At 39.3% G+C, this 25,531-nt stretch overlaps 1 protein-coding gene across 14 annotated transcripts in view; it reads left to right on the forward strand.

Annotated features, from left to right (window-relative positions):
• Positions 1 to 25,531, forward strand: part of GOLGA4 (golgin A4) — a 125,815-nt gene that overhangs the window by 94,113 nt on the left and 6,171 nt on the right. For all 14 annotated transcript variants that reach the window (XM_086720424.1, XM_086720425.1, XM_086720428.1 and 11 more), the window contains 6 exons: positions 2,469 to 2,582; positions 5,537 to 5,557; positions 5,766 to 5,834; positions 8,544 to 8,619; positions 16,279 to 16,382; positions 21,725 to 21,811. In XM_086720424.1, the coding sequence (XP_086576550.1) occupies positions 2,469 to 2,582; positions 5,537 to 5,557; positions 5,766 to 5,834; positions 8,544 to 8,619; positions 16,279 to 16,382; positions 21,725 to 21,811 (471 nt within the window). The remainder of the gene's footprint in view (positions 1 to 2,468; positions 2,583 to 5,536; positions 5,558 to 5,765; positions 5,835 to 8,543; positions 8,620 to 16,278; positions 16,383 to 21,724; positions 21,812 to 25,531) is intronic.

Raw genomic sequence — 25,531 nt, forward strand, 5'->3', positions numbered from 1 at the left:
TATTCATCACTTCACTTACAACATGTAACTTTTTTCATACATACATAATGTGTGTAGGAAAATATTAATGTATCTGTCCTTTCTCCTAGATTACAAGCATTTGGTGGGGAGGGGTTTTGTTTATCATCTCTAGTCTTGAGGACCTAGCTATGGCCCTATGTACTTGGCACAGACCAGATACTTGGTGAATTCGGAAGAGGAGGCACGTGGTACGGCAGGCAAGAATTCGTTTGGGAAGAGGGACTGGTGACATCTTCAAGGAAGAACGGAGTGCTCACATAAGTGAGCTTAAGTGATAGCCTGGTCCCAACTCCAAGCAATCCCACTGGGAGGAAGTTTTGTATCGTGGCTACATGATACAAAACTGGTTTCCTTTTGACATGGGCTGCATTTTAGTGATTTGGCTTTGGTGTAATAACTAGACTCTCAAACATAATTTCCATGGTGTGCGTTAACATTGAATTTAATGAGTTTTCTTTATTGTTTTTACTTTGAAGTAAACAGTACTTTTTTTTCCTCCTCCAAGAGACTAGAATACTTTTATAAAGGAAGTTACAAAATTGTTTCTTAAAGTACAAAATAATACAGAAGGGATTTTTCTCCTAATTCTTAGAGGGTTTACTGTAGATTGGTGTCCCACAACTGTCACAGGAAATGTCAGACATCGCTGATTGTCGTATTAAAACCTGAGCCCAACTGAATAAGTAGCTGTAGAGGTGATCCTTTCAAAGGTGCCTAAACCACATTGACATAGACGTCCACACAGGGTATGCCGTGGTAGAATAAAAACAGTAAACCAAGACCGTGGGCAATAACATTGACAAGAGTTAGTGGTTGCTGGTGTTTTAGGGGTGGAGGCTAGGTTCAAGCGAGCCTCAGTGGGGAGATGTCTGAGGAGGCTGGTTACCAGATGGCCCTGCTTATGTTGCCGGAAGGGGTTCAGTCTTTCTCAGTTGGTCTGTTTCGTGACAAGTGGCATTTAAAAGTAAATTTTCCAAGTGTCCCCGTGGTTCGTTGCCTTATTTTGTGCCAGGGGCCTGTTTCTTTTTGTTTGTTTTTGGGGATGATGGTCCTGTCCAGTCAGCATCTGTTACATCACATACCCATTGGTTGCTGCTTTTCCTGTTTAGCTTCTTACTCAGCAAACACTTGTCCTGTCTTCATTATTCAAATCTGATCAATATTCCAATTCCAAATGTTCTTTCAGCACAAAGGTTATTGCAAGATTTATAAGAGCAGGAAGAGGTCTGGACTGCTCTGTATGATAAGTCAGGGCAGTTATCAAGACAAATGAAGAAATCTAGAATGGGCAATAGCCTTTACAAGGTAATCAAAGCAGAAGAGAGAATGATTTGAATACCAAATTTTCTAAGTAGGAGTTTTGAACCGATAAGTCACATATACTTTTTCAGCTTTGTTTTTGCTGTTGTTATTTGTTTGTTTTTGTTTTTGTTTTTTGTTAAGTTTGGGGCAAATGGAGACATTACATGGCTACTAATACACTGGACAATAACTTATCTTTTTTTTTTTTTTTTTTAACCTAGACTTTTTTTAACCTAGACTGGTGTTGTTGGGAGGCACACGTATAGATGTGCAGGTGTACTGAACCAGGACAAAGAATCATTTCTTGATTTTCACGGCGTTTCCAAAGGGTTGGGGAAGGCCTGCACAACTTCTTGTGATCAGTACGTTACTAGCTGGTTGAGCACTGCTGTGCCTAAAAGTACTAGTTTATAATTTTTTTTAAGTTTATTTATTTGAGAGAGAGAGAACAAGCACAAGTGGAGGGCAGAGAGGAGGAGAGACAGAATCTGAAGCAGGCTCCACGCCATCATAAATAATATTTATTTTGACAGAGAGAAAGGGAGAGAGCATGAGCAGGGGAGGGGCAGGGCAGAGAGAGTGAGAGAATCCCAAGCAGGCTCCACACTGTCAGCACAGAGCCCAGCTCGCGACTCGAACTCCAAAACCATGAGATCGTGACCTGAGCCAAGAGCAAGAGTTGGACGCTTAACCGCCTGTGCCACTGAGGCGCCCCTCTACTCGTTTATGTGAACGGGTATTTTCTGGAAATCAAATCCTAATGTGGAAAAGGGCAGAGTCCTAACACCCAGGCTCTGTGTCCGAGTTCTGTCACCACCTGGCGAACACCTGCTGGTTGTTCAAACCTGAGAGCCCTAGCTTCAGGGGAAAGACACTGCTCAATGGGCTTTATGGGGTGGGGACAGACGGAGTGAGAGGGAACAGTGATACCGTAGGAATGGCGAGCATGGTGTTTAAAGTGGGATATGAAAGAAGGTGTGTAGAGCATAGTCATGACCGATCACAGAAACAGTGGTTTGTGCCTCCAAAACTGTTTAGGTATTTGTTTCTCCTTCAGAGGTGGTTTTCCATATACTGCGTTGCCTCTCTATGATGTTCTTTTTGATATGTTAATTAACACTTGTTTGTTTGTCTTTATCCTAAAGGCTCGTGAAGAAGAAATGACTGCTAAAGTAATGGACCTCCAGACTCAACTCGAGGAGCTACAGAATAAATACCAGCAAAGGCTGCATCAGGAGGAGAATCCTAGCAATGATAAAGTGAGGGGAACTGGTCTTTGCTGCTGTTTCTTAAAGACACTGTCATTTGTGTCATTTGACTTGCCTGCTGACATGCATACCTACCTCATTTAATCCTACCCAAAACCTTGAGGAGAGAGGTTTTTGCCTCTGTTTTATAGGCAGTGAAACCGAGGTTCATAGAGGTTAAATAAAGTGTCCAAGCTCACACTATAAATGTTATGTTGGGAATTTAAACCTCATCTGCCAGACTTCAGAGCCTAGACATTTCTTTTTTTTTTTTTTTTAATGTTTATTTATTTATTTAGAGACTGTGTGTGTGCACATGAGTGGGAGAGGGGCAGAGAGAGAGAGAGACAGAGAGAGAATCCCAAGTAGGCTCCACACTGACAGTGCAGAGCCTAACACAGGGCTCGATCTCCTGAACTGTGAGATCATGACCTGAGCCAAAAAGAGTCAGACGCTCAACCAACTGAGCCACCCAGGCATTCTGAGCCTGGACATTTTTTTTTTTTTTCTAATTTTTAAAAAAATATTTATTTATTTATTTTGAGAGAGAGAGAGATTGAGTCTGAGCAGGAAAGGGGCAGAGAGACTGGGAGACACAGAATCCGAAGCAGGATCCAGGCTCCCAGCTGTCAGCACGGAGCCCGATGTGGGGCTTGAACTCAAGAACCACGAGATTATGACCTGAGCCGAAGTCAGATGCTCAACCGACTGAGCCACCCAGGCACCCCTGGACATTTCTGTTACAGCAATGCTTCTTAGTCTTTTCCTTAGAAAGAAAGAATACAGCGGAAAGTGAACCTCATTGCCCAGGGGTTTAGGCAAAAAACGTCCATAGAAAATTGGATAATTAGGGGCGCCTGGGTGGCGCAGTCGGTTAAGCGTCCGACTTCAGCCAGGTCACGATCTCGCGGTCCGTGAGTTCGAGCCCCGCGTCGGGCTCTGGGCTGATGGCTCAGAGCCTGGAGCCTGTTTCCGATTCTGTGTCTCCCTCTCTCTCTGCCCCTCCCCCGTTCATGCTCTGTCTCTCTCTGTCTGAAAAATAAATAAAAAACGTTGAAAAAAAAAATTAAAAAAAAAAAAAAAAAGAAAATTGGATAATTAAAAAAAAGTTCATAATGTTTTTATTTATTTTTGAGAGACAGAGCATGAGTGGGGGAGGGGCAGAGGGAGCCAGAGACACAGAATCCGAAGCAGGCTCCAGGCTCCGAGGTGTCAGCACAGAGTCCGACGCGGGGTCTCTCACGAGCATGAGACCATGACCTTAGCCGAAGTCGGACGCCCAACTGGCTGAGTCATCCAGGCACACTGAAAATATGATAATTTTAAATTTTTATACTTTGTGCTAAATATTCATATAGACTTTATATTCTCTTCTATAATACATCCTTATTTATAGTCACATAAATTGTTTTTGGTTATTTATGAGTAAGAAAAACAATTTCTGTTTTTCTCCTTGGTTAATGGACTAGAGGCAAATGTAGTGGGATTATTTTGGAAAATGGGACTGGATTCAGGGCTACCTGGCAGTACATAACTAGGTATTTTTAGAGTTCCAGCCATATAATCGATCCTATGAAGATAGGCCATGTTTGCCGTGTGGCTGCCTCTCCCGGTCTGCACCCCAGCAAATGCACGCTGATAGGGCTTGTGGGCCCCAGTTCGAGACGCCGGACAGGGTACCGGCCTGAGGCCATGAGGTTCGTGACCTCCTCGTCGAGAGCTGTAGAGGATTCATTATAGAATGTCAGTTACCAGGGAGCAATTTTCTGGACGACCCGTTGCCTGGATCACTTCTTCCAGATGGAGAGGAGAAGCCTTTATAAGGGGCTCTGCTATGCTGCGCTAATTGGTGCATATATCTTAGCAGTTAGCACCCAGCAGGTTTACTGGACTATTTCTCTATTTCTTTAATAGTTGCAAGTTAGTTTTCCTGTTTTTGGTTTTTGCCATCTGGTCACGATTTGAATACACCAGGTGCTGTTAAACATTAATTCTCTGAGGAGAGTACATGTACTTCACTACGTGTTTTTTTCCTTAGTATCAGAATAAGTAAGCATCGTTGCATATGGTGTTACTTTGACCTGTGTTGGGATGCCTTCCAGTATTGAAACATGAAATTAATATTCAGAAGGTCTCCTGAGTCCTTTACCTTGTGTCAAAAGAAAGGGGCGTCTGGGTGGCTCAGCTGGTTAAGCATCTGACTTTGGCTCAGGTCATGATCTCACGGTTTGTGAGTTTGAGTCCCGCGTCGGACTCTCTGCTGACAGAGCAGACCCACTTCAGATCCTCAGTCTCTTTCTCTCTCTCTCTCTCTCTCTCTTCCTCTCCCCTGTTCTCTCTCTCAAAATTACATAAACATTAAAAAAATCCTTAATTATTATTTCTACGCTAAAAAATGTTTTTATTCTTCATGAGTTTTTATCCTTTCTTGAGCATCTTTGGTGCTTCTGGGAGACAGTGAGTTATGTATCAGTGTTGAGTTCAATGAAGAATAGTTTGTGATTATAGCTTCGAGTGGATTCCCAGAAATTGTCCTTTAGAAGTTTCCCTAAGGGGCCGATATGCTTTAAATAGATGTTAATATGTTTAATTTTTTTGAATCATAGAAATAATAAATGAATATATTCTTGTTATAAAAGAGATAATACGTAAGTATATAGAATGAGCGAGCCTGCTCTGGTGGGCACCTGTCCTTGCCAAGTAGTAATCATTGTTAGGAGTTTGGTGAGTGAATTTCCAGTACTTTTTCTTTGTGTTTACCTATGTTGGTATGCATCCACACTACAATAGTTTCTGTAACAAAATAGACCAGGTTAAAAGCAAATATTTAAAGTTGTCTCATCTCAAATCTTATCACTTCCAAAAGACTAAGTTTTTATTTTCTAGTTATTTCCTTTATTCTATTTTATTGTTTGCTACAGATTTTAGTGTAGTATCCACTCATTTTTTTTCTTTTCCATTTTCAGGTAACAATTATGGAGTTACAGGTAAGACTAGTTCTTCATTGTATTTGACTGAAGGCAGTATATCGTATATTGTATTGTATTGTGTATTGTATTCAGGAGTATTTTGTGTTTTAAGTTGAAACATAAAGGTAACTGTTTTAGCAAGGAAAATTTTACGAAGCAATATAGTAGTATATTCAGGCGGTGATGAAATTCATACACGCTTCAGATCTGACTTTTGTTCTTTCAGACACAACTAGCACAGAAGACGACTCTAATCAGTGATTCAAAGTTGAAAGAGCAAGAGTTCAGAGAACAGGTACGGGTTTAACTGGTGCCTTCTGTTTGAAACTGACTGCCTTAAAATTTACATTAGTATGTACTTGGATCTCATTTAGCTAATTTTTATTTTTTTTTCAACGTTTTTTTTTTTTTTTTTTAACATTTAGCTAATTTTTAAAAAAGACCTGATAGCATACTGATTTAATAGTTGGCTTTGCCATTTTGTCTTGCACAGGAAATTTTATTCCCAAATCTGAATGTGCTAGAGGATATCTCTTAAATTTGTGATCGATCGCATGTATTTAAACAAGAACATTTGCATCTTACTCTTTCCAGTGCTTAACATCTTGGATAAGAATTTTTGTTTAATTTGTAATAACTTAAGTTTTTTTAAAAAAAAGCAATTTTCTGGGGCACCTGGGTGGCCCAGTCGGTTAAACATCTGGCTTCGGCTCAGGTCACGATCTCACAGTTTGTGAGTTCAAGCCCCGCATCAGGCTCTGTGCTGACAGCTCAGAGCCTGGAGCCTCTTTGCATTCCGTGTCTCCGTCTTTCTCTGTGTGCCCCTCCCTTGCTCACACTCTTTCTCTTTCTCTCTCTCTCTCTCTCTCTCTCTCTCTCTGTGTCTCAAAAATAAATCAACATTAAAAAAAATTAAAAAAGGAATTTTCTTGTTTTTATCAGAGGGAAAAATATATTTGACATCAATTTTTACTACTTTTTCCTAGTGGCTAAATTGTCTTACTTGAATAAGTTTTGTCCATATATTGTCCAATTATTAGATTTAAAAAGGATTATGTATATGTGCCTAAAAGGATGCACAAGCATAAAAATCCCAGTGTACGTGTGTCTGTGGTGCATCATCTTTAGTAGTCTTTTTTTCCAAACTCCGGAGAGAGAACAACACAAGTCAGCAGGCTGTTTGAAGGCTACATCTCTGGGGATTTTCCAGTTTTCTTAAAAAGTCATACATACAAAAATCTTGATAATCGTTGAACTTAGGTAATGGATGGGCATATGGGCATTAATTGTACTATATTCTCTGCGGCTGAGTATGATAGAAAATTTTCACAATATTTTTTAAAAAAGTTATGGACGCTAAGTCCCAGTGCTACTTAATTTTTTCCTACTTCCCAGTGGTTTATCTTTTCTCATCTATTCTCAAGATTGCTGCCTTAAAATTCCCTTCTTTTAGCATCCTCAAATTTTCCAACTACTAGCATGGCAATTTTTATATTAGTTATTTTTATGGTGGCAGAATACACATAACGTAACATTGACCATCTTAACCAAAGTGCATAGTTCATTGACATTTAGTTCATTCACAGTGTTGTGAAACAATCACCATTATCTAGTTCCAGAATTCTTCATCACCCCATCAGAAAACCTCCTAACACATTAAGCAGTCATTCCTTGTTACCTTTTGGCAACCGCTGATCTATTCCTGTGTCTGTGAATTTGCCTGTTAGGAATATCTTTTGTAAATATAATCATATAAAACCTAGCTTTCTTTTTTTTTTTTTAATTTTTTTTTTTTTAACATTTATTTATTTTTGAGACAGAGACAGAGACAGAGCATGAACAGGGGAGGGGCAGAGAGAGAGGGAGACACAGAATCTGAAACAGGCTCTAGGCTCTGAGCTGTCAGCACAGAGCCCGACACGGGGTTCGAACTCACGGACCGTGAGATCATGACCTGAGCCAAAGTCGGACGCTTAACTGACCAAGCCACCCAGGCGCCCCAAAACCTAGCTTTCTTATGTGGCTTCTTCTGCTTAGCATGATGTTTCTAAGATTCGTCATTGTGGCATGTATCAGTACTCGATAGTTTTTTATGGCTGAATACTATTTCATTATATGGATATACCGTACTTTGTTTATCCATTCATCAGTTTATGAATGTTTGGGGTGTTTCTACCTTTTGGCTATTATGAATAGTGCCATCAGGAACATTATGTACAAGTTTTGGTTTGAGTACCTATTTCCAGTTTTTGGGGGGTATGTATACCCAGGAGTGGAATTGCTAGATCATGTGGTAATTATATGTTTCCCTTTTTGATGAACCGCCAAACTATTTTACGTGGTGGCACCATTTTATGTTCACACCAACAAAGTTATAAGGATTCCAGTTTTTCCACATCCTCACCAACAAGTTTTTTGGATATAGCCATGGTAGTTGGTATGAGGTGGTTTCTCATTATGGTTTTCATTTGCATTTTCCTAATGACTGATGATGTTGAGCATCTTATTATCTGCTTGTTGGCCATTTGCATGTCTTATCTGGAACAATGTCTGTTCAAGTCCTTTGCTCATTTTTTAGTTGGGTTATTTGGTTTCGTGTTTAGTTGTATGCTTCACACTTGTATGCTGGATACAAGTCCCTTATCAGGTATGTGATTTGCAAGTGTTTTCTCCATTTTGTGGGTTCTCTTTTGAGTTCCTTGATAATATCCTTTGAGGCACAAAAGTTTTACTTTTGATAAAGATCATTTTGTATATTTTCCCTTTTGTTGTTGTAGATATGTTTCTCTATGTTGTATGTTGTAGATATGTTGTAGATATGTTTCTCTTTTGCTTGTTGTAGATATGGCTTTTGGTGCCATATCTAAGAAACCATTCGCATTAATTGTATTTGCTTGTATTCTGTCTTAAGTATTAAAGAACCTAGTGCCTACAGAAGCCCTTTTTTTTACATATGGTTTCTGTGTGAATCTTATGATACAATTTGAGTATTTGTTACTTTTAGATTCACAATTTAGAAGACCGTTTGAAGAAATATGAAAAGAATGTATATGCAACAACTGTGGGGACACCTTACAAAGGTATGAATGGTCTCTTATGTGATCCATGGTTATCTCCTATTGGTGCACTTAGGGATGATTTTTGTTTTTGTCTTTGCGCGTCTGTTCTTACCATGAATATATTTTACCTTTGTAATTCACTGATAACAGCTAGTTTTAAGGAAAGCATGCTAGTAATCTAAAACAAAATAATGCGTATTCATTGTAAAAAAAATCAGACTGCTGCAGTGTGTAACTGGGACTATCCAGATGGAACTGACCTAGTGGCAATTTATGTATATTTTTCCAGACTCTTCTGTATGTATGCAAACATTTGTGTAATCTACTGTATGTACTCATACAGACACAGTTATATCTTTTAGATGCTTCCGTTTTTTACTATTATAATAATGCCACAATTATTAACTTTAAGCTTGGATTTAGGGAGAAAATAATTTCATAAAAATTCTTATATTCAAGGTAAGAAAGGATGATTTGGAAATATTGTCTTGATTGAAATAAATACACTGCTTACAAAGGGTTTTAAAGATGAACTTGAGTGTTTACATGGTTATATACAACTATGGAAACTCACGATCGTGAGGTAATCATGGTCCTTGAATAATCTCATTACAATTTTCCATTCTCAGTTTTACACCTCACTTCATTAAGAATAGTTTTATTTTGCTAAATGTTTTGTAAAGCTTTCTGCTTCTTCGGGGAAGCACTAGGGCCTAAATCTAAACCTTTCCTTTGTGTTTTTGAAAGCTCTTACTTAATGCAATGAAATGACAAGATATTACACGATTTTTAATTAAATTAAGCAAGGCCTCGCTTTGGATTCTTTCCAAAATGCTCTTCAAAAACAAGAGAAAACCGCCTTGGAAGTGGCCCGTGGCTCATTGCAGAGAGGACTCCTGCTACAAGGATCGTTTGCCATGTCTAAGTCAGCAGATGCGATCGTCAGCGTAACTGCTGCATCAGTGCTCAGCAGTGCATAGAGAATACTGTTGATTCTTTTTGTTAGTTTCACCTTCAGATTTTTATCATTTTCTTTTGTTCTCAGTTTTAAATTGTAAAATGAACACACACGTCCAGTTTATTTAGTAACTAACACCTGTATGCGTCCCTTCCCTCCTCTGAGAGCAGAGCGTTCCTGTCATACCTTTCGTTAGCTGAAATGGTGTAAAACAAAGAAGCAATTACCATTAATTTATGTGGAAAAATTTTTAGCATCCCCAGACCCGAAAAATCTCCTCTCTTAGGCCTGTCTGATACCTTAGACATGTCTTGCTAACAGACGCACAAAATCAATCGAGATAAAACACAGATGCTCACAGGCACGGTGCAAAGCGACGGTGGCCGATACTGAGTGTGGTTGTTAGGGAAGGGGTGAGGTGGGGCTGCACTGGCTGCAGGGGTCTGTGCCGCGTCTCTGATGGCCTACTGCAGAATGGATGCCGAGCACGCTTTTCACTTCACCTTTTTTCGTAAAAGCAAAAAGCCTCTTTAGATATCTTGCGGTTAGCAGAGGCACGTACTGATGCAGGTCTTTTGTGAAAGAGAAGCGGCGTGATGTGAATTTTCGAAAGGCGGGGAACACCTGAGTGACCCTAAGTGTGAGGCGCTGTTTCTTATCTCAGCTCGTTTAATCCTCTCACCAACCCAATCAGTCTGGTTGAATATGCACGTTTATCCCCTCACCATGCTGCCTTTTTGTTTTTTTTTAATGTTTATTTATTTTTGAGAGAGAGAGAGAGAGAGAGAGAATGAACATGAGCAGGGGAGGGGCAGAGAGCGAGGGAGACCCAGAATCTGAAAGCAGGCTCCAGGCTCGAACTGTCAGCACAGAGCCCAACGTGGGGCTCGAGCCCACAGACCGTGAGATCGTGACCTGAGCTGAAGTCAGACGCTTAACTGACTGAGCCCCCCAGGTGACCATGCTGGGTCTTTCTAAAGAGTAACAACAGAATAAACACCCATCATACCGGAAGAAATAAAAGATTACTGACCGGTGCTTCAGAAACCTTTATGTAAGCCTCTGCAATAATATCTTTATTCCTCCCCTCACCCTGACTTTTTCCTGACTCTATGTTAACCATTGTTCTTCTTCATTGTGTACCACCTATGTATATATTTCTAAACAATATTTTGTTTAGATTTTGCTCGTTTTGAAACTTTATGTAATAGAATCATACTGTAAGGTTGTATTTGTTTGTTTTGCATGATACAAGTTTTGAGATTCGTCTGTGTTGTGTGTGGCTCTTGTTCGCTCAGTTCGATTTATCAGTTTTGTACGTTCTTGTACACGTCTTCCCCGTACTCACGTGAGAGACTTTCTCTGTACAACTACGACCGGGCTTGCTGAGTCATAGGATGTGAATGCTTTCACGCACATCCTATCCTAGATTGGCAAACTAGATGCAATTTGAAGATAATATAGGAGATTGTTTTCTATGTTTTTTGTACTAGTTTTCATTCCCCCCAGCAGTGTGTGTGAGGTCTTGTCACTCCAGCCCCTTAATGCTGGTGCTAAATTAATTCAGCGGCGCTAAATTTATTAAAGGCCCTTAATGCTTGGCTATGGCCCTTAATGCTAAGCTACGACTTGTGATTTTAATTACCTCTCTCTTACTAGTAATCATGTTGAACATCTTATATGATTGTTCATTTTTTTATTCATTCATTTTAGCTGTGTGTATTTCTTCTTTTGCGAAGTCCCAGCCATTTCTTTTTTATTTTCTAAGATTAGGTTATCTCCCCTTTTCCTTTGATTTGCAGTTTTAAAACAATTCTGAATATTAATCCTTGTTTTATATACTACATATACATGTATACATATATGTATGTGTGTGTGTGTATATGTATATATGTATTGTAAAGATATTTACTAGCTGGTGTCTTTATTGTCTTTTAATTTTTTTATTTTTTAGACACATAGAAAAGTAGTAAGTGTGGTTTATAATGAACACACATGTACACATCACCCTCAACAATTATTAAGACATATCTAATCTTGATACATCTGTACCCCCAACCTTTCCTAACCTTGCTCTATTGGATTATTTTAAAGTCAGTCCTAAATATCATATCTTATTTGATATAAATAATTTCAGTATACATCTATACAAAGGATTCCTTAACAATAACTGTAGTACTAGGGGCACCTGGGTGGCTCAATCGGATAAGCATCTGACTTTGGCTCAGGTCATGATATCACGGTTTGGGAGTTCGATCCCCGCATCGGGCTCTGTGCTGACAGCTCAGAGACTGGAGCCTGTTTTGGATTCTGTGTCTCCCTCTCTGTCTGTCCCTCCCCTGCTCATGCTCTCTCTCTCTCTCTCAAAAATAAATAAACATTAAAAAATAAGATAAGGGGCGCCTGGGTGGCGCAGTCGGTTAAGCGGCCGACTTCAGCCAGGTCACGATCTTGCGGTCCGTGAGTTCGAGCCCCGCGTCGGGCTCTGGGCTGATGGCTCGGAGCCTGGAGGCTCTTTCCGATTCTGTGTCTCCCTCTCTCTCTGCCCCTCCCCCGTTCATGCTCTGTCTCTCTCTGTCCCAAAAATAAATAAACGTTGAAAAAAAAATAAAAAAATTTAAAAAAATAAGATAAAATGAAACCAGTAACCATAGTACTAGTATCATACCAAAAAATTTCACAGCAATTCCTTAGTATGTTCAAATAACTAGTCACAGTGAAACTTACCTGTAGCTTCACAAATGTTTTCTTGTGGTGATGGTGGTAAACAGTTGGTTTATTTGAAACAGTAGCCAAGTAGTATCCGTACCTTGCATTTGATTGAGAAATTGCTTAAATCTGTTTTAAAAGTCTGCCTTCCTTGTCTGTCTCTGTCTCCCTCTCTCTTTCTCTCTTCTTTTCCTCTTTATTTATTGAAGAGACCAAATTACTTGTGCTCAAGTTTCACATGTTCTGAACTCTTAGTATTCCAGCCCCTAGTAGTTAGAACGAGGGGCTTGATCAGATGTAGACTGTTATTGACAGTGGTGCCTCCTCAAGGGAGCCGTACTGTATGTTGCCTCCCAGCGAAAGACACACGTTATCTTTGCAGTATCTTTCACACGGTTCCGGGTGCCGTCAGTCTGATTCCTCACCTTTCGCCTTAGACGTTAGCACCCAGTGGTGATCGTTGGCCAACATCGGTTGTTTCACCAGTCATTGTGTAACGGTGATCATTCAGATTCTACCATTTCTTGTGCAGGTATTAACTGGCATTCTTCTGTAAGCGGAAATGTGCCCTGTTATCTATCTGGGGTATAGCTCCTACGTGAATTTGTCTTTGCCTGCTCTAACACCTCACTCAATTATGATGACTTTATAATGTATCTTGCTGTTGGGGAAGCCCTCCTACTTTCTGTTTTTCAAGAATGTCTTAGCTATTCTTAACTCTTTGTCAATTTAAGTTTTAGAATCAGATTGTAAAATTGCATTCATAACACACACCCAAACGTGGGAAGATTTTGATTAGGATTGCATTGAATTTATAGAAAAATTGAGGAGAATTGGCACCTATATGGGTGAGTCTCCAACCCATAATCATGCTCTTTCAACATTTACTGAGGCCTTCTGTAATTTCAGTCAATAATGTTTATTGTTCTGAGTACCTCTTGTACCTCTCTTCTTACATTTATTCTTAGGTATGATTGTAAATGTAAAATTTGTTTCTCGTTTTTATTTTCCACTTAAATGCATTTTCAGGAGACATTCTTGTGCATTTTTGAAGGATCTCTGAGCATGTCTGCTTTTAACTAAAATTATCTGTAATACGCTTAGTTGATTAAGGTTGTGTTAAGCGTAGTTAAGTGGATTTTCCAGTTGTACATTTTGGAATTGGGCCCAGGTAAAGGATTGTATTAAAAATGCTGAGCAATATTCCCACAAAGTTATTTGGAAAGACGCACAAGAAGCAATGGGTAGACAATTTGGCAAGCATCTTTATTTGAGTGATAACTGATTTCCACTCTCATTGCTTAAAACCCAAAGTAAGAACTATAAAAAGAGGAAGACATTTCTTTTATATGCCACTGTTAGGGAGAAGACAGGAAAGGGTACATGCATTGGAAACCAGTGTTAATTACTTGTCCAGGAAAATGGCTATATGTAAGTGATCCACAAGTTTATAATAATAAAATCAATTATTTTTCTGAAAAGCGTACATTGTAAACTCTTATACTTTGCGTCAATCTAGAGGAATGAAACACTTAAGTATGATATATAGAGAGATGGTTCTTGAAGAGGAAATAGTACATTGTCATTTTTTAGTTCTGGGCGCTCTGTATTTGCTAAGTGTGGTTTGAGTGAATTGGGTCTTTAAAAGTGTATGCTTTTTAAAAGTGAAATATTCCAAACGTACAAACACACAAGGTGTAAATATCAAGTATGAAGACGGTTAACACCTGTGAATTCACCATCTAGAACATCGTCAGTGCTCCGCGTACTGCTCTTTAGTCTCGTATCTCTCTGTTCTCTCCCGAAGGTAACCACTATTAACGTGTATACGTACTGTTCCCTGAAACAATTGACTTTAGTGTTTGGGCTGTATACAAATGATATCATATTATATGTATTCTGCATATTCTTGCTTTTATTTCACCCAGCATTATGATTTTGGATTTCATTCTAATAGGTGTGAAGCTATAGTTCAACCTTTTTTTTTTTTTTTTAATTTAAATTCACAATAGTTAACACACAGTGTAGTATTGATTTCAGGAGTAGAGTTTAGTGATTCGTCACTTACATACAGCACCCAGTGCTCATCCCAACAAGGGTCCTCCTTAATACCCGTCCCCCATTTAGCCCATTCCCCCACCCACCTCCCCTCCAGCAGCCCTCAGTTTGTTCTCTGTATTTAAGAGTCTCTTATGTTTTTCCTTCCTCTTTTTACCTAATTTTTTTCCTTCCTTTCTCCTATGTTCATCTGTTTTGTTTTTTAAATTCCACATATGAGTGAAATCCTGTGATACTTGTCTCTCTCTGACTTATTTCACTTAGCATAATATACTCTAGTTGCATACACTTTGTTGTAAATGACAAGATTTCACTATTTTTCACTGCCAAGCAGTATTCCATTGTATATGTATACCACATCTTTATCCATTCATCAGTGGATGGACATTGGGCTCTTTCCATACTTTGGCTGTTGTCAGTAGTGCTGCTATAAATGTTGGGGTGCGTGTGCCCCTTCGAATCCGCATTTTTGTATCCTTTGGGTAAATACCTAGTAGTGCTATTGCTGGGTCGTAGGGTAGTTCTAGTTTTAGTTTTTTGAGGAACCTCCATGCTGTTTTCCAGAGCGGCTGCACCAGTTTGCATGCTCACCAACGGTCCAAACGTTTCCCCCTTTCTCTGCATCCTTGCCAACATCAGTTTCCTGAGTTGTTAATTTTAATTTAATGTGTGTGAAGCTATAGTTTAACCATTTTGAATGCTGATTTTCACAATATATTGTATCTTTATACCATACTTTATTCTCCTATTGGTGGACCTTTGAATTGTCTTAATTTCGCTTTTATAAACAGTGTAACTGAACATTGACTTCTGGTGTACATGTGAAGCATTTCTCTAGGATATACTGGTAGGAATTAAATTACTGCGTTATAGAACATGCTCATCCTTCCACTTTAGGAAGTTCTGCAAAGTAATGTGAAGTTGTTTAGAGTGCTTGTATCAGCTCACTCCACACAGGCACAGGCATCTCCATTGTTCTGTGTACTCACCAGTGCTTGGAATTGTCCGACTTTCGGGACTTTGCCAATCTCATACGTGTGAATAGTACTTCAGGAGCTTTCATTTGTTTGTTTGTTTTCACTGAAAAAATGGTGACTTAAATTCTAAGCCAAAAGGAATATAAAGTTACAATAAAAGGCTGCTTTCAGCTTTGGCATTTAGAGGCTCACTTATTGTTCATAGCTCTTATAGTGGAAGCTTTATTATATTATCCTACGGCACAGTGTGATCTCCTGTTATTGATTCAGGTTTTTAAAAACTTCGGAGTTATCAAGGCATAAATATACACGTAGTAATATTCAGTGTGATTTCATATACCTGAACTGTAATTATTGTTTACTTTTAGGCTGAAATGGGGCTTGATTAACAGATGAACTGTAACTTCTTATGACAGGCTTTAAGATGTCAAATCAAAATATTTGAAAACCACTATAATGGCATTAATATTTCATGTGTTTTCGAGTTATTTTATCTATCCTGTGTTTCAAAACAGTTTTGAAAATTTGATTTAAACCTAAGTGCTTTTAGGTTTGGAATACTAGAAAAACTAGAATACTATACTGATATAATGAATTCTTAATAAAATAAACATTATTGTTAATTTCACTCATTGTGGACTATCTGCAGTCAACCACAGAATATTGAGGAGAGAAATACCAGTTTTAAGGAATCTTTGTGTTTCTTAAGTATAGTCTTAAAATTGCCATGCCAAAAGGAGGAGGAGGAGGAGGAAGAGGAGGAAAAGATTTGAGAAATAAAATTGCTATAATAATTCTAATTTTCTTTTCCAAGGGAAAAATACCATTGAAATACTTTATTTATGTATGTATGCACAGTACTACACCGTACAATATAACTAATATAAGAGTTATGCCTTGCTTTGTCTGGTGTCTAATAAGTAGTTGATCTGGATTTTCTTTAAGATTTGATCTTTTTTTTTTTTTTTTTTTTGACAGGTGGCAATTTGTATCATACTGATGTCTCGCTCTTTGGAGAACCTACCGAGTTTGAGTATTTGCGAAAAGTGCTTTTTGAGTATATGATGGGTCGTGAGACTAAGGTATAAATAATTTCTGGTGACTTGGCGTGTGACTTAATTTAAAAGGAAATGTGCCCACTTCTAATACTTTAATACACGTATTGATGCCATATTTTACTGTTAGCAGACCACACATGCTAAAAGGTGATAGGTAATTGTGTTATAGTTCGTTGTTTACACAAATGATTTGTAGATCTTGCTTATATTTGTTTCAGTTATAAAATATTAATTTAAAAATTACTGTTGGATGATGCTAAATACTAAAAATAGAAATTTCATTGACTTAATATTTTGTAAAACATGGGTATTTTTACTTTTGACTTGAAATTTTAGACTCAAGTCAAAATTTGATTTCATTTTCATGGAAATTTCAGGATAATGTGGAAGTATTGGAAATGGTCATAATTAAGAATGACTACTTATGGGTATTTCTAAATATTTTACTTTAGTTACAGTGAGAAAATCATTTCAAAACATATGGAATATCAGTCATTAAAATTACCACATCATATAGGTAATAATGCTTGGCTAAATTTGTTTTCTGGAATATTAAATTATTGTAAGGTTCTTGAGTGTATAGTCTTGTCTTTTTCTTGTTTGTATCCCCTGCAGTGTTTTTAAAAGAGCCTTATATTGGACTTTTGGTAAATATATCTTGAATTGAATTGAACCATGTATTTAGGGAAATTCATGAACCTTTCCTCAAACAAATTTTTCATTTAAAGCAATTTCTTTTCCGACATTGCTTCAACTTTTTACCTTCATAAACTTTTACATTGTCCATATACCTTGGCTGAGGATGGGATCATGAGTTTTCCATTTTTAGAAGCAATCAGTGTTTTTAACTTAGGGGTCCCTTGGGGGGTTACTAAGTCAAGGAGTGCTAAGCCAGTTCAGGGATTAATTTGGCAGGTATATTAAAAGCCTAAAAAGTAAGGACATAAGAAATCTCTTAAAAGAATATTATGAACTTAGAGATTATAGATTCTGCTAAACACTAGGAGTTATAGAAATGGAAGTCATTTTAATCCATAATATCTGTAGAAATCTCATTTCATTATATCAAATAGTTTCAAATTAAAGTAATATCTAGTGTGATCCTGAACATGTAATACAGAGGGATATATTAATTCACAGTGATTCAGTATTTTTTTTCTTAAAGGGCTTTTTTTTTTAATTCAGAGAACAGCTAAAACTAATTTTCTCCTTATCGTTTTAAAAGTAAAGCTAATGAAAAACTAATAAAAAAATAAATAAAGCTAATGACATATAGCTTCCTCTTATTAAGGCTTGTATTGGATAGCAGCCCGTATTTGAGGTGGGGTAAATAATTTAATGTTACCTTGTTATTGTAGGGAAGGGAGAAGGATATATCTTAAAAAAAAAAAAAAAAAAAAAAAAAAAGCCTCTCAGCAGTTTAGCCGTATTGGTTCATTTGTGAATGTAAAGCTGTGATCCCAGTGTCGCTAAATAAATTACTTACGTGCCTCAGACCGTGTCTTCTGGAGTTTGTGAACTGTGCGGGGTAGGAGCCCTACAGAGCTTGAGTCCTCCTGAAGAAAGACCCGGCGCAAACGTGAGATGTGTCGGGCGCCAGCTCGCGCCGTCAGGGCCGTGCGGTTGGTTTGAGGCTGTGCCTGAGGAGACAGCTGGAAGGGATGTCCCCACGCCCCGTCTGACACCTGACTGGGAAGCCATGCTGCCGAGGGCTCTCCCTGGTCTTTTGTCTTCAACACTCAGTGCACCTGGTTACTACAAATGATGAGGCTGTCACTGTGCCATCACAGTGTACAGGTCAATCTAGAACATCGGTAGCAGACGCTCTGCTTAATTTACTGCGTGTTTATTGAGCGCTTGCTCCATGTGGCCTTTTGTTTATCATCCCGACGGATAAGAAGATGAACTTGGACACTGTCCCTAATTCTAAGGAGTTTACTCTACAGTAGCAAAGTGGAGCTGTTTGTAGTTAAGCTTGACGTGATGCAGAACGTAGCCGGGGCTGTTAAGAGAGGCACAGAGTTCTCCTGTTTGCTTGTGAGAAGGTCAAGGGGGGCATCGTGGAGAAGCAGGTGTATCTGCTGGGCTTTAAAGCGGGATGAGGTGTATGCAGGTGTGGTTTGATTTTAATAGAGGCGCTCAGACGGGAGGGAAAGTCTAGACAGAAGGTCCAAGGCAGGACATTGGGTTTTGGAATGACAAGTCGTCTGGTCCGAGTGAAACACTGGATCTGTGTGCTGGAAGTGACTCCTTCCAGGGCTGCACAGAGTGTGGAGGGCCCGGGATGACTTCCGAGTGTTGCCTGTAGGCATCGGGGGGGTGGCTAGCCCTTGAGCTGAGGTTGACAAGATCAGAGCTGGTTTTAGACACATCTTTCACCGATCTCCTTAATTTCTACACAGTAACAAAGAGTTTGAAATGGAAACCGGGTTGTGGCCTTAGAATGAGCCAATGTGTGTCGTGGCCTTTGTGCTCTGACCCTCGTCCAGCGGGATATGTGTGTCATCCCCCCTGTGTTCCTTCCTCTGCTTCTGCACACGGTGTTCCTTACTTGATGAGGCAGATGAGTTATGTAAGAAGACCACATGCAGGACACACATTCTTACGGCATGAAGCTTCCTCTGTCTTCTTCACTTTCCTTCTCTCGGGTTGTGGTCCTCCCGTGCTGTGACGGACACTAAAATTCAGTCTGTTCTCCTTTTCAGTAGAAAGTGTTTCTCATTGTAACCTTTTAGTAAAGCCTCTCCTTATTTATTTATTTTTTTTAGTTTTTTTTTTTCGACGTTTATTTATTTTTGGGACAGAGAGAGACAGAGCATGAACGGGGGAGGGGCAGAGAGAGAGGGAGACACAGAATCGGAAACAGGCTCCAGGCTCCGAGCCATCAGCCCAGAGCCCGACGCGGGGCTCGAACTCACGGACCGCGACATCGTGACCTGGCTGAAGTCGGACGCTTAACCGACTGCGCCACCCAGGCGCCCCTAAAGCCTCTCCTTAAAGAAGACCTGGCAGGGGGCGCCTGGGTGGCGCAGTCGGTTAAGCGTCCGACTTCAGCCAGGTCACGATGTCGCGGTCCGTGAGTTCGAGCCCCGCGTCGGGCTCTGGGCTGATGGCTCGGAGCCTGGAGCCTGTTTCCGATTCTGTGTCTCCCTCTCTCTCTGCCCCTCTCCCGTTCATGCTCTGTCTCTCTCTGTCCCAAAAATAAATAAACGTCGAAAAAAAAAAAAATTTAAAAAAAAAAAAAAAAAAAAAGAAGACCTGGCAGGAGACATAGCCTCTCCACCAGGTGGCTCATTTGAACTTTTCCTTACTTCCCAGGGCCCGAGGATACTGTACGTAGAGTAGACAGTCTGACAGGCAGAGAGAGCCTGGGTTTCTTCATGTAAGTGCGTTTTGGTAAGCCAGGGAAGAGCTTTAAGTCTTTGCTGGGTAATCTGCTGCAGATTCAGGATCACTGGTGAATTTAGAGGTGGGTTCCTCATTAACGTTTAGAAACGTGAAGAAACACCTAGCGACAGTTCTGGGGTCTTTTGACAGACATACTTGCATGTGTGTGTGTGGTTCATAGTGAATATAAACGGACTCTTGGGTGCTTTGAACCTTACAAGCTATTGACAGTAAAGAAATGTTCCTATAATCATGAGTCCCTAAATTCTAGGTGTTTGTTGCTTCCTAAAAACAGTCTTCGTAGACAGTATACCAAAACCATTTAAAATTGCTTCAGAGTGTTAATAAAAAGAATACGGAAAAACTTAGCCACTTCTTATTTTCTCTTGCCATTTAAGGCCACATATATGCTTAGTTTCTCGATTTCGCTTTAACGTGAAGACTGTTCTGTCTAGGCAATACAATTTAAAGGATAAGGGTTTTTGTAAAATGCCTTTGGAATTCTCCAAGAGTTTAAATGGTATTTTTTTTTTTTTTTTTTTTTTTGATTCTCAGAATGGCAGAGGCAAAGGTAAAAGGAGGGAAGGGTGCTGAAACCTTGCCACGTATGGGGTTTGTGATTAAAGAATACTATTAGTTGATCTGTTAGTTGAAACAAATATTAGAAGTATGTAAAGTGCCTGGCCGAGGCTTAGCACATAATAGGAATTTAAAAAATGTTAGTTTCTTTCCTTCCTGGCGATAATTCTACCTTTTTTTCTAATGATGTGAGTAATGTAAAATTAAAAAAAATTTTTAAATGTTTATTTATTTTTGAGAGACAGAGAGAGACAGAACGTGAATGGGGGAGGGGCAGAGAGAGGGAGACACAGAATCTGAAGCAGGCTCCAGGCTCTGAGCGGTCAGCACAGAGCCCGACGCGGGGCTCGAACTCAAGAGCCATAAGACCATGACCTGAGCCGAAGTCGGAAGCCTAACCGACTGAGCCACCCAGGCACCCCGAGAAATGTAAAATTTTTGATTATTGTGTCATCTTTTCCTCAGTGACCTTCTCTAGTCCCCAGCCCCACCCCCTGCACACACACACGCACACACACAGCGTGTGTAACCGTGAACAAAGAACGTTACAGTGAGTTCCCTAGGTGCCCCTGCCGTCCTCTGTGGGCATCCTTGGGGGAGAGCACTAGCACCTGAATTTGTATGTAAGCACTGAACTTGTTATCCTGCTTATTTCGTGAGTGTATCTTATTTCATAAGGTATCTTCTTTCCTCTCTGTCTCCCTCAAAACATCTCATCTTGATACAAAATAGGGAATTTCAACCTTTGAGGAGAATTTTCCACGAGCTTATGGGTGACAGTCTGACTTACGGTATATGCATTTAGATCTGCACAATTTATGATCTTGTTTTGCAAGCCACCATGTGTAATGTTTCGATTCATCATGTTTTCTACCCAACAAAACATCTCGTGTTTATTTAAAATGTAATTTGTATTTCTATTAGGCTGATGTGCTGCATGTTGTAAAAAATACCTACTAAGCATGTTCATGTTCATGCAGTAGCCCATGTTTATGAGATATATGATGTGATTTAGTTAAAGCTGAACTTCTGATGATTTAGAGCTTGGCAATACATTACTTTCTAGATAGATTTCTATAAGTGAAAAGCCTTATAAAATGAATGCGTAATAAAGTTCCACTTTAATACGATAAAGGGCCAAGAGCATTAGAACTTTATATAGCTTCATGCTATTGTAATTGCATCTTCTTGAAATAATACCAACCCAGGCATTGTGGAGAATCCTTTTAATTTGAAATTCTAGTGTTGGCTGTTATTTCCTTGACTAATATCTTCACATCATACTTCTTTGGTCGTGGCTTCCATTGAGAGCACTAAAGAATCCCACCAGCAGAACATGTCAGAATGGGTGAAACGTCATCTGCTCAACTGTCTGTGATCATCTCTTGTTTTTCTTGTAGACCATGGCGAAGGTTATAACCACTGTCCTGAAGTTCCCTGATGATCAGACTCAGAAAATTTTGGAAAGAGAAGATGCTCGGCTAATGGTAAGCTTTAAAAGTAGGCTACGGATAGAAGATGACTTTATCGCAATCTCTGACTTTATCGCATGCTCTGTTTCATTTACAAAGACTCTGAGGTGGTCAAAGACATTTTAAATGTTTCATTTTTATTGTACTGTAGCATAAAAACTGAGAGCGAATCTACATTAAGAAAGTTTAACCGAGGGCAAATAGGAATTGGTGTCTTCAAGGAAAGAACAGTCTTTTTCAATAGCTTTTATGAGGTTAACACCTACACGTGCTATCTGGGATTTCCAGAACCCGGGCTGTTTATGGAAAGGACAGAAAAGGCATTTGTCCTGGTATATCCAGTAATAATTTTTAATCAGATTACACCATGATGTTAGATGTTCTGTATTACATTTCCTTATCCTCCGTAGTGGTTTTCAACTACGGTAATTCTGACTGAAAGAATGTAAGCATTTTTGAGCTTTTGAGATACCCAGCAAGGGAGATGTAGGTAACGGAATTATTAGAAACCTTTGTGTGAAGTCAGATGTGATTGAAATGAAATAAATACACACTTCATAAATGATGCAACATCCTCTTGCCTGACTTCTTTTTGCTCTGGGCCAGTAACGCAGTAAGAAAAGATCCATTCTAAGCATAGTGTGAAATTTGTTGGGAAGTCTCGGGTCTTGCCTCAGCTTTCTCTTTCTCCTTCCTTGTCTTGTCTTGCTGGTAGCCTGCATCACCCTCCACGTCCTCCCCCATTTCTCTACCTGTTTTAAGATTTCAGCACCGCTGTTCTCTTCTCTCTCCTCACTGAAGCAAGCAAAGGTCTTCTCCTTAGTGATGGGTTAGCCTGTGTCTGACTATCTCCAGTAAGGACTAAGTCATTACCTCCTAAAGCATCCTATCTTAATTCAACAGACTACGTCTCTTAACAAAAGTTCTTGCTTATCTTGAACCCCAGTCTTCCTTCCTAGTAGTGGTCACCAATTTCTTCTGGTTTTTACCTATGGAACTCAACCAAAAAGTCTGTCAATGGCCTGAATGGAAGGCTTTTCTTCTCCAGGCCAGATACCTGGAGCTGCATCCCAGGGCTCCTCCTGGTTGGCTCAGTGGGTAGAGCGTGCAGCTCTTAATCTCAGGGTCATAAATTCAAGCCCTACATTGGGCGTGGAGTCTGCTTAAAATTAAAAAAAAATTGCATCCCTACTGACTGAGCCAGCCAGGTATGGCTTCTCTCTTCTGATGCATTGCTTTCTCCAAGGTCATCCCTGCATCCCTGACCTTTGTCCTAGTACTTTATTGCATATTTTGTCATATACCTATTGTATATTTTCTGAGACAGTTACAATTATTTTGGCTAACATTAAGTGTTTTTTGGAAAGTATTCCTCCCTGGTATCTAGTGGCCTGAAAAACATTGTTATACCTCTGTAGTTATTTCTGGTTATACATTTTTTTTGATGTTTATTTATTTATTTTGAGAGGTAGGGGAGGGGCAGAGAGGGAGAGAGAAAGAGAGAGAGAGAGAGAGAGAGAGAGAGAGAGAGAGAGAGAATCTCAAGCAGGCTCTATAATGTCAGTGCAGTATAGATGGGGCTCGATCTCATGAACCTGAGATCATGACCTGAGCCGAAACAAGAGTTGGATGCTTAATCAGCCGAGCCAGCTGAGCCCCTCTGGTTATACATATTTTTTATAAGAAGTATGTCACTATAACGTATGCCCTTCACCAATAGAATGTTGTTTTAAGTTATAGCAAACAGTTGTAAAATGCAGTTGCTCAGAGTAGTTTTTCTCCTCACTGAATTTGCCTTTGTGTAAATAAAACTCTCCAGTGCAATTGGAACCTGTCAACATGATTCTGTCATTATGGCCTGTTTAAGAAAATATTTTTAAATGATCTAATGCACCTTTGTTCATTCTCCCATGGCCTCTTTATCATCTTGATGTTGGGGTATGGCAAACTCTCATTGTTGGGCTACATTTTATCTGGATTTGCTTTACAGTTTAGATTCATCCTAAGTCATGGCCACGGCAGATATGGTGGGAAACATCCCCCTTCACCCCATACACACATGCAGTCTTAGACTGGTTCGCCTTGAAGGAAATTAATTGAATTGATACATGTAAATAGTGAACCATGTTAAAAAAAAAAACCTTTTAAAGGAGATGGAATTTTTTTTTTTTTTTTTTTTTTTTTTTAGTTTCACTAAAAAGGAATCTTTGAAAACCATTACATCCTTTATTCCTGAATAAAGTGGTATTCATTCTGGATAGGAATGAAACGGTGACTGTTTATTCCTTCCTGAAATAATCCTCCCTTGTCTCAGAGGCTGATTTGCCCGGAAGAAAGTACCGTTCTTCCGCTGCCACTTTAAGCAGAGTCTTATCCGTCATTATCTTTTGCTTAACGAACGAGTGCGGTCAGCACACACATACTCTCCTGCTTGTTGTGGCCGGTATGGGAGCATTGAAGACGTGGAAGATAATGGTTGCTGACCCTGCGGAGCCTTTAATTTTCGGGGGAAGAGGTAGTACCCATTTATCACGCATGAATGAAAGATACGTCTAAGTCATGTAATTCAGATAATAAAAGTAGATGCTTAGGAAATAGGAAATAACTTATAATGAGCATGAAGCGAGGCCCACTGATGGCCTGTAAATCAATTTGAGTCACTCTTCGTTGGTTTGAGATTCTTGGTACTTGATAGTGATTCATGATTGTGTTTTTATATTTGATGGAAGATTAAGATTGTTGTTGATTGAGGAGGTTGAACCAAGAGACACATTTGCCTTTAAGACCGGTGTCATTCGTAAAATGAGCAATAAGAATCATTATCTTTGAACAGGTGTCTTGGAATTACAGCCTGTTTCTTACTCCTGTCCAGTGTCCGTAGCTGATTAGGAAAAAACACTGCAAAAAAGAGTGACATATCTTCTTCTACTAGAAAGATAAGATATCCAATAGAAAGATATTTATATTCTTTCAGTGTAAATATAGAAACTATCTTTCCAATAGAAAGATATATAAATATATAGAAAACTAGCCTTTTTAGCAGTTTATTAAGTGAACATTTAAAAACTACTTAGTCGTGTTAGCTTTAAACGTATGTTCCAAATGGATCTCTTCTGTAATTTGTTATAAATGTGGAGCTATGTTTTCCCTCGTATTTAAAATCAGCAACCTTGAGTGCTTTGTTATTTTTAGCTGTGAAGGCTGAAAGGCTGGGAAAAGTAAACCAAAACAACCCCGAACACGTTTCAGAGCTGCCCTCCCCATCCATTAATATTTGGGATGCTGGAGAGAGAGTGTGAACTGCGCTGAGAGCTGACAGCGTGCAGCCACATCAGTGCTTGCAGTGTTTACTGGGTATTGTAGGAGGAGACCGTCTAAAAACTGGCTTCATGACTCTGGTGATTACGCATTAGCTTTTTGGCATCGGCCAAACATTTCTGTGACTGCTGGTAAGATCTTTCTCAGTGTATCCCCTTTTTATTTTACTTCAACTCCCCTCAGTGAGTTTTACAGTCTGTATTCGAAACACCCCATTCTAGATCACAACAGTTATTACTTAATAAGTGGTTTCAGAGTTTAACCTAATTTCAAGATTACATTTCATAGATGAGGAGTCGTTATCTGTCAAGTAAGATTAAATTGTAGAGCATAATTAAATTCTGGTTTATCTGAAGGCTGTGATGTGTAGAGAGGGACTATCCTACGTCCTTCATTGACAAGTCTCAGAGCCTCAGG

This window comes from Puma concolor, chromosome C2, assembly GCF_028749965.1.
Source record: "Puma concolor isolate L17-30 chromosome C2, mPumCon1.1.hap2, whole genome shotgun sequence".
Taxonomy (NCBI): domain Eukaryota; kingdom Metazoa; phylum Chordata; class Mammalia; order Carnivora; family Felidae; genus Puma; species Puma concolor.